Below are 13,922 nucleotides of genomic sequence, written 5' to 3'. Positions count from 1 at the left end.
GTCAACACCATTCTGGGGATCACTTAACACATCAGGACTAAACTAGAAGTTACGACATCATTATAAGAGATGAGCTGTTCCTGCAGAAAGGGGTGGGAATCCCTGGTCTATGCAAGTCTATTTAAAATCCCACTGCTGCCAGATCAAGCAGTTCCTTCCCTGGTTACTATCCTTGCTTCTGACATTAGCACCCTATAAGGAAGAATTCTTATTATTAATTCTTATAATTATTCTTATAATTCTTTCAAAGCTCATTATGAAACTTCCCCAGAGAGAGCACCACTACTTTCCACCAGCCAAGACATGCCTTGGACCCTACAACTAGCGAGCACAGCCCTCCTCCCCCACCATAGCACCATCAAAGCTTGTTTTGACTTTTTTTGGTCACTGCAAAGCAGAACACAGCATTCGGCACGAAGCATTAATGAGGCCATAAAATGACACGTTTTGAATGAATGCTGGGCGGGATTTTTAAGAACATACAGTGTCAAACTGCCTTTTTTATCCTCCTCTATTTTGCAACAATGACAAAGGCAGTTCAGACCAAATTAAGTACGTGCAGTCTCTGGATGAGACATGCTACACTGAGAGTCAGCTGAAGACAGGTATTTTCTGGACAAGTTATAAATCCTGGGAAGAAGTCCAGTTATTATGGAAAGAATGACATGAGTTAAGCTAGAGAGGCACCGCAAATTCAACTGGAAGAGTAAGATAAAAGCCAGTTTGCCAGAGTCAGAACATTAAGACATGTCAGCAAAGGGCTGGGAAACAAGTTCCCCAGTCTTGAGGCATCATAAGGAAGCAACTTGCTCTAAAATGTAGTCAAGCAGCGTGGAAAAACAACCAACGCAGAGAGGCTTAATACTACCACCACTGCAGTCATGTGAACAACAGTGCCAAGGGAAAGAGGTAGGAGGAAGAAGAGACAGCAAGAGTAGCATGAATCTCACACCAGAAGCAGCTAAAAGTATGTAACAATTCAATAGGAAACAGTTTTAAATTAGAAAATTAATAATCAGGATCTGTTTTTAGTGTAAATGTATATACATACATACATATGCTCATTCGTAGTTCAAACAGCACAGGATACAAATTTCAGGGTAAGGAAAAGAAAGCAAACCCACTTTCTTGATCCTGATGCAATCAGGTGGCAGCCTGGCTTCAAACCTGTATTTGAAATAGCTCAGGGATCAAGAACACCAGAGCCTACACAAACTACTGAAATCTGCTTGTTTCAGCTGGGTAATCTGGAGCAAGATCCATGCGGAAAAGACAGTAGAGAAATTAAGTATTTTAGAGTGCCCATTAGCAACAGTTACGTCTCACACTTTGCATCTTCAAAACGCCATTAGGACAGAACAAAATCATGCAGACATCAGATAGCTCTGATGACCCTGGGAAGGGGCAGGGCGCAGGACGTACAGAAGAACAAGACAAGAAACTCAGTGTGACTTCTCAAAGGAAAGTCAGGCTTCACTGTCACAGGCCACACACTACTGCAGTTGTTCACTGGATATGTTAGAACCACAGAATGGCCTGGGTTGGAAGGGACCTCAAGAACCATGAATCTCCAACCCCCCTGACACATGCAGGGCCACCAACCTCCCCATTTAATACTAGACCAGGCTGCCCAGGGCCCCATCCAATCCAGCCTTAAACACCTCCAGGGATGGGGATCCACAACCTCTCTGGGCAGCCCGTTCCAGCACCTCACCACTCATAGTAAAGAGCTTCCCCCTGACATCCAACCTAAATCTTCCCTCCCTCAACTTCAAACCATTTCCCCTTGTCCTGCTGTTATCTACCCTTTCAAAAAGTTGATTCCCCTCCTGTTTGTAGGCTCCCTTTAGGTACTGAAAGGTTGCAATGAGGTCACCCCACAGCCTTCTTTTCTCCAGGCTGAACAAGCCCAGCTCACTCAGCCTATCTTCGTAGGGGAGATGATTCAGGCCTTTGATCATCTTTGTGATTCTCCTCTGAACCCTCTCCAACAGCTCTGTCTTTCTTGTACTGGGGGCTCTACAACTGGACGCAGTACTCCATATGGGGCCTCACAAGAGCAGAGTAGAGAGGGACAATCACTTCCCTGTCCCTGCTGGAGACCCCTCTTCTGATGGAGCCCAGGATACCATTTGCTTTCTGAGCCACAAGGGCACATTGCTGGCTCGTGTTAAGCTTTTCATCCATCAAGACCCCCAGGTCCTTCTCTGCAGGGCTGCTCTCAAGGACCACTCCTTCCAGTCTGTATAGGACTGTAAAGGATGCCTGGGATTCCTCTGGCCCAAGTGCAAAATCTTGCACTTTGCTGTGTTGAACCTCATCAGGTTCACCTGGGCCCACCTTTCAAACCTGTTGAGGTCCCTCTGAATGGCATCTCTCCCTTCCACCGTGATGGAAGAAATATGAATTATTATGTTAATATATTTCTTAGGAAGAAATATGAATTAACCTGATAGTAAGAGGGTTTAAACTTGTTAAACTAATTCAGGAGCCAGGAGTGCTAAGCGATGCATTATTTCTGCTTTAAAAATGCACTCAATAGTGCACATTTCTTCTGGACCTTAGCAGAAACCAAGCCCTTCAAAGAAGTTCTAGACACCATTGTTTCATGGCCATGATGGTATTTGGACAATATTCTTGTTTTTCAAATACGTATACTTTTTTCTTTTTTTTTTGTTGGCTGGCACATTAACAAACTCCCCTGTTTTCATTTCTCTGTAAAAAAAAAAAAATTGAATTAATAAAAAAAAAAAATTAGCCCAGAAAAGGTTTCAGAAACATTCACTAGGCTACGTAGAAGATGTCAGTCTGGCACTGTCCATGCTATTAAAAAGCTCTCTGTTCTGAATGCCTGTTGAAAACAGACATGCAGAATAATACTGGAGAGCCATACACACGCACCTGAGTAGTTCTGGGTGTTTCTCAGTTGGGCCATTCGAAGGCTGGACAGCAAAGGGAGTCGATTGGTTAAGAGCAGGTTACACAGTTTTAAATACCCCTGGGGCGTGGGCGCATCATAACTGTAAGGAGCAAAGAGGACCAAAGCCACTAGCTTGTATCTTTGTGCACATTAGACTGACTGTACTTTCAGGGATACAATTTGGCATCCTACGAGTTTAGTATCTCACCTGGGGTTGCAACAGGTCCATGCAAGCATAACAACACTGAGGCTATAAAAGCAAACGAAAACATCAATTCCTAAAGAGATAATATAAAATGTCATGGTGAGCAAAAATCACTGCTAAGCAACCAACAACTCAATATTCCTAAAAATAAAAAACCAAACCATACTTGAGAAGCACAGAATAAAAAAAGCAACCCTGGGACAAATTCCCTGGGTTTCTTTATTCACTTATTGAGGGAAGCTTAAGTGTCATTTATTTCTTAACCCTTACTAGGTTTTATCCTTTGACACCACGTTTTCAAGCCGAAAAATGCAGGGTTGGTGGAGAAGAAATCAATGTCCAACAATAACTTCGCAAGAGTTCTGCCAATTCTGACCCTAAGCTGAACACCAAAGAAACTAGCAGGAACCAAGCAAAGCAAAAGCCAAAGCATCATCAGTGAGAAGACAAATACATCCTTCCTTTTGTACACACAACCACTAACAGACTATCAAATCCATAATTCAGTAGCCAAAAGTGCTAGAATAAATAGAGCCATAAAATCCAATTACTTCTCTATTAGTAACAGCACAGTAACTGCAAGCTACACTACAGAGCTTTCTAGTAAGACAATTAAACAAATGCACTTTAACTGCAGTCAGCAAGTCACTGGATTTTGGCACATACTTAATTACCACAATGAATTGGGCTTAAATGGTGTTTCAGTAACAACAGAAGAATGAGACTGAAAGCCACCTTGCAAAATAAACAGATTATAAAGCTGGTGAACTGCACCCCAGTGGCCTTAATTTTAAAATTCCAGGTGCAAGAGCAAAAACAGGATGAAGACCATATTTCCCTTCAGCTTTAAAGCCGCAGGTCATTTCTTATTTCCTGGTACTTGGTCATCATTTTGGAAAAGATTAGAAATCATGGCCATGTCCTCAACAAGCAGCCAATCAGCGATCTGAAGCTATCATGGCCATAATAAAAAGAAGTCACACGGGCTGAACATTTTTTCCACCTTCCCAAAGGCAGTATGGTTGCCAAATCTTATATAACCTGCTTACACAAAAGGGGCCAGTGGTACAGATGATGTAAATCAGTTCAGACTTCTCCAATTTCAAAGTTTCCAAACTTACACAAGCCCAGGGCAAAAAACGGGAGTTCACAGGAAATTGCTATGAAGTTTAGAATCCGGCACATTTCAAACTTACTTCCCCCATCCTACTGCTTAAGCTACAAAAACTGTACAGCTAAACGAAACAGTGCCGATCATTTACAGAAGGAAAAAGGGCTGCCTTGCATAGTAAATAACTTGCAAGCTACTTAGTCAAGTTGCCTCTTTTTTTCTCCCCAAGCAACACGTTTTGCCATCTAGATGATCTTCGCAAGAAAGCATTTTAAAATTTTATTTAAAAGCTGTATTAAAGATTAAAAGATGTTCCTCCTTCAGCCCACAAATATGCAGGCAACAATCACAACACACCATGTATAGATATATATACACACACACACAAATATGTACATACTATCTAGCTTAGAATGAAGACAAAACATAGCAGCCTATCAATTGATTGGTGCTCCAATATCACCGCAATGAGCTGCCTGCAAGGAAGAGCACATCATTCCATATGCTTACCTATACAAAAAGGAGTAAGGCATCATCGTCGTTTCTCAAACATAAGCAAGCATTTATTCAATGTGGCTTCAACAGCCTACTAAGAAGTCAGGTTACATGACACTATGAAGTCAAGGAATGCTTGGGGAGATGGTGCAAGTAATTTAGAACCCCCAAGAAGACTTCCAAGTACGTTGCGCTGGAGGAAGGCAGCAGTAGGGAGATGCATACAGCACTGCTCAGGATTTAAGGAAGAGAATTTGTAACTTAGAATGCGGAATTACTGCAAGTCACTCTGATATTTATGGGAGAAAGAAACTGCACTTGCAAAATTTCCTAGGAAGAAGAGAGGCAGAAGGGAACTGGAGGGAAAGCCCTTTTCCCCTATGAAAGAATGCTTGTATACGTTTTGGCATACATTCATACGTCAAAATTCTACAGAAAATAGTAAAACTACTATTAGCCAAAACAAGCCCTTATAGCTGCTTCTCATGGTCAGCAGAAAACACAAGGAAGGTACAGGGAATGATGTAATACATTTTCTTTCCAAACATTTCTGAGAAGACATATATATGTACTGGCTTCGTGGGGGGCAGAGGTCGAACAGATGTCCTGAACACAAGTAACCCAACTGCACAAAGAAAACGTTGGTTGCTCTCCTACCCATAGACACTGTACCTAATATTTACCCTATATGCTTGACTCAAACTAATACATTTTGTTTATTTCAGTATATTGATTGATGCCTCGACTCAACATTTGGGAAAACTCAAATGACAGCCAATGATTTGTTCAACTGCATGCTTGCCATTTCAAACACAATGAAACACGTGTAACCCTGTTTAAGTTGACATTCAACACATTCCATGATTCCCTGCAGATTTAAAAACTGCTTCCATCGAGACTTCTGATCAAACTTCAGCTTCTCCCATCTCTTTGGCCTCAGAGCCAAAGCAAGACCACATTCCCAATCACTTCAAAATACACACCAACGTATATACTGGCACTGAGACAACTAAAGCCAGCCTCCTGCTGCATTCTATCAGCATCCTTCTGTTCCCTTAACAAACGGTGTAGTTAAAAGGGTAAGAATACCATTATTTCCAAACTACCTAAGAAGGTATCCAAGGTATCCAATGCATCCAAGACAAAGAAATCTCACTGCCAGGGCTCAGCTCTTTTTTTCAGGATGTGAAGAATCACAGAACTTGTAATGATGAGTGCTAATCAGGGAGAGAGCTCAATGGGCTTATTAAGAAAGTCTACACATTTCCACCTCTTCCCCACATAATCTCAGCTGCAAAGGAGGAAAAAAACTATTTTATTCTGCCAGGCAGCTCTGTTCTGTTGACAAATAATGCAAATGATCTTTGAAACACTTACATCCTTCAGTCGTAACTATGAGCAGAAGAAGGGAAATATAAAGTAAAAGGACAAAACACTTATGGAGAGGCTGTCACTATCGAGAGCATCCATCCGAAAATTAGAGTGAATTAACAATTGCTCCAAGAACCTCGAGTTTCTCGTGCATGAGACTATCTGCAGATATTTGGTACACATAACATACGAACAGCTTTCCTGCTCCCAGAAAATGCAGCCACACCAAGGGACTGGACACAACTTATAATCAGCGTTATGGTTGAGTACTTCTCTTTTATTACAGGAAAACAACTGTGCTACTTGGATAGGCAGGAACAGACAATCTGGATCACCATCCGTGGTTCCAGCACAGCCTGTGGTCAGGTAATATTCAAGTGGTAAGTGCACACCAGATGACTAAGTCATAATCTTCTGTATTTATTGCAAAAAGGGACTGTTTTGCATATGTATCTGTAGCTTGCACACACGGTGGCAGTAGGGGGGGTTCTCCATTTGTGCATGCATGGAAGGGGGAATGGTAGCAAAGACCCTTTCTCCAACTGACTTGGAGATCCCCTTATCACATTGGTCATACAGGCATCTCTTGCAATAGGTGGCAGAACTGTTCTGCATCTTCTTTGGCAAGCACTTTTTGGTTCCCTAATTCCAGCTGCAAACTACACACGCAAATCATGTTCTTTCTTCATCACTAAGCAACGCACCAGCAGTTGAGACACTGAAACAGTTCTGGAGATTTTCCACAGGACTTTCTAGATTGCAAACTAAGCACACTATTTCCTTCCTTCTTTGCCACTAAGCAATACATCTATGGTTGAAATACTGAAACACGTTTAAGGGATTTTCCACAGGACTTTAACATCAGATTTTCACCAGCACTGTGAAGAGTAGAGATCCAAAGATGGTGTAAAATAGCCTCACTGCTTGTCCTATAAGAAAGAAGTTCTAAGAATGCTCTCAATGACTGTTTGGAGGTAGGTGCTGGATGAAGGGCATCTCTACTTTAAATTACACTCTAATTAGTACTGCTGCCTCATTTGAAATTCTTTTTGTGTAATATCACCTATTCCAAGTAAGAAGAGCTTTAACAGAGCCAATGCTGCAATATATTTTCTTCTCATCTACTAAGCTTTCCCCCAGTTCTCCAGAAGAAAATGCTAATGGCCAAAATTACACCTATGGAAATTCTTTCAGACTGCAAGCAAATACCTAGCAACTTTAAGACTGTATCAGTCAGTTTAAGAATCCTAGTTTAACTTTCATTAGATTTCATGATCTGGAAAAAAAAGACAAGCTAAGTCACGTGCTCCAATCTGTTCTCTTCTGGTTTAGCCCTAATTCTCACTCTTCTGTCAGCTGCAATAACTGCATTAGCTATCTGATTACACAAGCCTATTAACAAAATGACAAATCAGAATGTATTAGCAGTTCTCTTTCCTTCTATCACCCACTTCCCTACCCCAGAAAATACCTGTAAACAAGGAACAATTGTTTCTAGGAGAGTTCAAGCTCAGAGTCTGCTGTGCCTAAATCAAATGTCATGACCACTACTTCGTGGATGCACTTATAAAATACTTCAGAACTACAACATGAAATTAGTTGTAAAATCAATTTAAATTCAAATTTGTTATTCCTCAAATGTACGTCACGCATGACTTGTTACTTTTTTACTGTATTAATCTAATGGGCACAGTTATTTGGGTAAAGCTGCCCTTAATTTAATATGACCCTCATTAAATTAAGCAATTCTGGAATTTGTCGTTTTAACAGCTCCATGGAGGCTGATTTTAATAGACCATAACAGAGAAAAATTGGTTAATTATAAAGGATACATGTATCTTCATTTTCACAGGCTATTTAAGGCTTACATTGCTTTGAAGCATTGGATTGATACATAAATCAAACAGGATAAACATTAAAAATGTCTGCCACAAGTTAAAGCCAATGAAGTTGTTTCATACCAAGCTGCTGCTCCCAGTGGGGAAAAAAAAAAAATCCTTGCAGACTGAATTAACTGCTCAGGAAAGCAGCACCAGCAAGTCAAGAAATTTATCTGTGCAAAAATCAGAACTGTCATTCTCTCCTCATCTGAAGTAATTATGATCAAAACCAGAGCGCTGCAAGGTGACTCTCTCACCTGCAGACATCTACCATTTTGGCAAATCAGTTTTGTTCCTGATGTGTCACGCCATTCCACAGCGACCGTTCACACTTGCATGCTTTCCCTGGAGGATTAAATTCAAAGTAATTAGAAACAGACAAGTCCTCCAGGGAGGAAAGAGGTTTTCGCAGGACCTATGGAAGGGTAAAACCGAGGTATGGTGACGCCCAGCACACACCAGGCAGCTAATGTGAGGCAACTTCGTGTGCTGACACTGGATACTTAATCTTTCAGTGTGGTTCCTGAAACCAAATACTGAACAGTGAGCTGAATGCAGTACAACTCCAGGGCAGTGGGAAGCAAGCCTGAAACAACATCTTCTATTGTTACACACGCTGGACTTTGTGTATGTTGAAGAAATACTGTACATCTGTTCTGTGCAGAGTATTGCCCTTCAAAGTCATGTAAAATTAACCACTCCTGTATCCCCCTCTCTTTCCAAGCACAAAGATTAGATTTACAGAAGTAAAACTTCACCAACAGCATTGATGACTGTTATAAAGGCTCTTCATTACACTGTACCAGACACACTTTCTTTCACCATTGTTTTTATCCAGTTTTTACTAAGAACAGTACTCTTGCATTTAACCTAGTTCAGGAGTAATACGCTATCAGAAATCCCCAATTAATCCCATCAGTTTTTCAAAGCAGTCACAGATCACCTAATAAGGCATTAAGTGCATCACCGTGACTAATATGTAAGCTACCTTAAAGAAAACAATCAAAAGGTAAAGAACTGGATCCACTTACAAAATGCCAGCCAGACACTACAGAATCATACAATATCCTGAGTTGGAAGGATCACCAAGTTCAACTCCAGGCTCCATAAAGGACCACCCAAAAGTCAAACTCCATGTTTGAATGCGTTGTCCAAATGCTCCTTGAACTCTGGCAGCTTGGGGCCATGGCCCTGGGAAGTCTGTTCCATGCCCACTGCCCTCTGGTGAAGAACTGAGAGTACAGATGACCATACTGGCTGCCAGGGCACACTGCTGGATCACATAAAACTTGCCATCAAGCAGAATCCAAGATCCCCCCCCGTGGGGCTCCTCTCCAGCTTCATGTCCCCTAGTTTGTATCTATAGCCAAGGCTGCCCCATCCCAAGGGCAAAATCCAGCACTTGCTCTCGTTAAACATCACGTGATTGCCAATTGCCCAGCCCTCCAATTTGTCAAGACCTCTCTGCAAGGCCTCTCTACCCTCAAGGGAGTCAACAATCCCTCCTAATTTAGTATCCTTCACAAACCTACTTTATATACTTTCAAATACATTACCAAAGTCATTGATGAAAACGCTGAAAAGAACAGTCCCTGAAATGGAGTCCTGTGGAACCCCACCAGTGACTGGCTGCCAGCCTTGTGTTTACACAACATTTACAACAGCCATTTGTGCTCAAACCATCGGCCAACTGTTCACACGCTGCACTCTGCTTTTGTCTGTGTTGGACGTTTTGTTCAGAAGGATATTGTGAGAAACAGTAAACTATAGTAAACTTTGCTAAAAATCTGAGAAGACTGTATCAACTGGCTTCCCTTAGGCAACTAAGTGGGTCATAAAAGGAGATTAAGTTTGTTAAACAGGGCCTTCCCCCTCATGAACCTGGACAGGCTGTGATCAATGACTGCACTTTCAGATGTTTTTCAGTAAGCAAACTTTTCAGAACAATGTTTTCCCTAATTTTGCCAGGCACCAAAGTGACACTGACAGGACTATTATTACCAAAGTCTTCTTTCTTGCCCAGCTTGAAAACTAGGACAACATTTGACAGTTTCCAGTTTACTGAGACCTCTCCAGATTCCAAAGACTGTTGAAAAATAATCGAGAGACATCTCACAATGACATCAGCCAACTCTTTCAGTACCCTGGCACGAATCCCATCATGCTCCATAGACTTGTATGCATCCAGCTGGAACAGCAAGTCCCACACAAGTTCAGGGTTTCTATCACCTATGTGGTATCCCCAACTAATGGCTGACAAGCTGAAGTCACCCATAAGGACAAGGGCATTTGATCTGGAGGTATCTCTGAATTCTTTAGAGAATAATTCATCAGCATCACCATCCCAACTGGGTGGCCTAAACCCAAGCAATAGGTTTACATTAAATTTGTTGACCCTTGTAGGTCAATTCTTCCCTTTTCTCCTTTCAACTGAAGGCAAGAGTAGCAGAAGCGAAGTGAGGATTTAAGAGGATAAGATCCCCCTTGAAAGCCCTGCAATCCAACATAGTCACTCCACTTTTCCTCTTACTGATTATAACTTCTCTTTCTACCAGTTACCTGGGAAATACAAGCAGTTCCAGCACTTGGCCTGTCAACAGCACTAAGGATTTTATTTCTCTGGGTACACATAGTTTCACTCAGTACCTGTGCATCTTTCATATATTAATCATAAATGTATCCATAATTCCATCCATGCATCTGGAAAGCATTATGCAGGGATCATTGCAAAAATAAACTCTCAGAGTTCCAGTCTGCAGTACAGCAGTTGCTAATACAGTGATCACACTGCTTAGTTTCAGTTTTCACTTCTCACACACCTGAAGAAGGTGGTTCCTCCAGAAAATGCCCATCTCCCAAGGCAGTGATTTCCATTTTGCCAATATACAATAATATCACTCTATATTTGTGGTTTATCCTTAGCCCTTGTATTAACTCATCCTCTTACAAAGAGGATGGGCTTGATGAAAATGTCAGCTGATGTTAGATTTTCTTAAAGATAAAAAACCTAACCACACATACCGAAGATGAGGAAGATAAAGAAACTTCTTAGAAAAAGTACAAATGACAGTAGATTGAAAACAAATAGCCTTGCTTGTGAGCTTTGCTGCTCCTCCACCATATACAGTATGATTTCTTTGAGCAGCAGGGGACACTTGCAGTGCTAGCATAGCAGACTTCCAGACATCACTGCAATTAATATGGGGCACAAAGTGAACAACATCAGCACTATTCGTGCATACAGTAGCAAACAGCACGTGTGCAGAAATGGGGGTAGTGAAAAGAGCAAAACTATAAAGAAACACCAGTACTTTCAAGAGCACTACGAGCACCTGGTCAGCCACAGTGACTCATCCAGCCTGTTCTCTTATTACATCCCAACCTGGTTGTCTTAGAGCATAAGGAGCCCCTGACATTACCTGGGTTCTTTCAGTTGCCAGAGTAAACATAATTGTTCAAAAATCACCGCTTAAAAATATCCTGGTTTCATTCACCAGAGCATAGCTAGAGAGAATTTCTATTTTGACTCATAGAGATATACACACCTTGCTGACTAGACACATTAGACATCCCATATCAAATGAAAATTAACTTACCAGACAAGACAACCGAGGGAATAACAATAAAAAAGGCTTGAAAAATTAATTGCTTTTCAGAAGTGTAATGAATACGCTAGGCAATCATACCAAATGAGTATTTGACTTGGCACCTAAGAGCAGCTATATTTTTCTTTTTGGCTCTGGGCTGTCATTTCTTGCCACAAAATATTTAAGTTTAAACATATGTTCAGTTATAGATCTTGAGAAAAATACCTTGGGAAAATGTAAACTAAAACAAAAGACCGTGTTCCTTTCCCAGAACTAAAAAACCAACATAAATCACCACCGTATCCATTTAAGCATTTAAGTCAAATTAATATTTACCCATGAGCTGGATCCAAAGCTATTGCCCTGGGCTGATCAAGGTCTTGCCAGAAGAGGACTTTTCTAGATGTTCCATTGAGATTAGCGACTTCTATCCTATTGGTTTCTGAATCTGTCCAGTAAAGTTTTTTCCCAATCCAATCACATGCCAGGCCATCCGGGGAAACCAGACCAGAAATGATGACATTCTGCACCACATTCCCAGTTTGGTTAATATAAGTTTGCTTGATGGCTTCTTCGCTCACATCTGTCCAGAAAACGATGCCTTGCGAATACTGGAAGTCAACCGCAGCAGCATCCTCTAAACCACTGACCACCACAGTGGACTCCAGCTTTGTGCCTCCAGCATCCACGAGTCGAACATCCCGACGGTTGGCAAAAAGCAGGAAGGGAGACGCTACAGAAGAAAAAACAAAAACATATCAGTATTATTGGCATCTACTATTGGCATCTATTATTAGCATCAGTCAGAGCGCTGAGTATAAGTACACCAACAGGTCAGGCACTACAGCAGAAGCAGCAAGGAAGAGAAAAATGCACAACACCCATAACCTATTGCTTCTATTCATCAGAAAAAGAAGACAGGGATGGGCAGACCCCATTTCTTACCCACAACAGGGCCTTCAGACAGAGGCCCTTTGACAATTCAGGACAGACTAATTTAGAACTCATTCTTACATATTAGCAGGTGAGTTGAGCATTTAAGTAAGTAGAGACCAACAGGCAAGGTATTTCCAGTGTTAATATTGACATCTTGTCTATACAGAAAAACAAAAACAAACCCAAAACTCTTTGCTGCTGTACGCACACTCCCCAATTAAACTGCGAGTGCCCCAAATCACGTGGCATAGGTTCTCCTCAGATAATTCATGACCAAGGTTTAGAACAAATTCTTCATGTTTTAAAGCTTCTCACAATGTTGGAAAGACACACAGAAGACAAGTCCTGATGCCTTTTAAGTAGCAGGTTGGAAGCTAGCCATTCTAGGTACCACAAACTGAAATGCTTGTACCAAGTGCCTACTAAGCCTCTCCCACCCCACAGAGTATTACAAAACTCTAGGAAAGGGAGAACAAAAGCGACGGGGAGTGAGGTAAAGGGTAGATTTTGGCAAGGGCATGATTCAATCCCACTATGTCACTAATCTCAATTATGTCACTGTGCCAGGCATGGCTGCATACACCAGCAGCTGTTTAGGAGAATGCCAGCATTCAGAAAAAGCCACTGGCTGCTGGAAGGAATGGAGCTCCCTCAGCCTCTCTGCAGATGGCTGAAGCCTGGTAGGGATTGTATGCCATGAAATTTCTATTTGCCCTTGTTGTTTTTTTCACCCTGAACCCCAGTACCCTTCCCCACTCCACCCCAATTCTTCTACATCAAACAGCAGTGGCTGGAGGCCTCCATCAGCTGACTGCTTACTCTTGATTCACGTGTCATCATTTTAACCAATGCTTCTGCTTCCAGCGTACATCCAGCAGAGTTGCATAAGCTTGCCACTCACATAGAGCAGCAATGGCAGACATGTTATTTCATCTTCTGTGACTTCAAGCCTGTGACATAAATACCTCTGGTTTCAAATTCACATTACTGAATCTAATAGATGAGGATTAGCTCTTGATATTGTCTTTCAGATTTAGATCCTCCTGTCCTTTAAAAAGAAGGCACTTCAACAAGCTCTGAGTCGCACGTCCGTGATGCAGGCAGCCCATCACACGACTGCTTTTCCCATAAACTCTGGTTCCACGTGCACTGGAGAATACATGCCACTGCACAGGCCTGAGTGAAGCACATTCGTGACAGCAGTTCATGTATTTACGTGCAGGCCAAGGGCCTCAGTTAGAACCTGCAACTCAACATCAAATGAAATTAAAAACATGCATAAAAACTCAGCCTTTTATTAATGTTCTGCATGGCCTTTTTCCCCCCCCAAGCCAGGAAAGAGGTGGCTTTACTTTTCTGTCTTGGAGGAAGTCTATACTGATGAAAGTAATTAGGAAAATTTAAATCAGCTGCTGGT

At 41.7% G+C, this 13,922-nt stretch overlaps 1 protein-coding gene across 2 annotated transcripts in view; it reads right to left on the bottom strand.

Moving 5' to 3' along the window:
- Window positions 1–13,922, bottom strand: part of LRP5 (LDL receptor related protein 5) — a 135,810-nt gene that overhangs the window by 91,972 nt on the left and 29,916 nt on the right. For both annotated transcript variants that reach the window (XM_048949683.1, XM_048949684.1), the window contains exon 2: window positions 11,906–12,302. In XM_048949683.1, the coding sequence (XP_048805640.1) occupies window positions 11,906–12,302 (397 nt within the window). The remainder of the gene's footprint in view (window positions 1–11,905; window positions 12,303–13,922) is intronic.

The sequence above is a fragment of the Lagopus muta genome, chromosome 6 (genome assembly GCF_023343835.1).
Source record: "Lagopus muta isolate bLagMut1 chromosome 6, bLagMut1 primary, whole genome shotgun sequence".
Taxonomy (NCBI): domain Eukaryota; kingdom Metazoa; phylum Chordata; class Aves; order Galliformes; family Phasianidae; genus Lagopus; species Lagopus muta.
The sequence above is the reverse complement of the archived record's forward strand: the minus strand, read 5'-3'. Positions and strand labels throughout refer to the sequence as shown.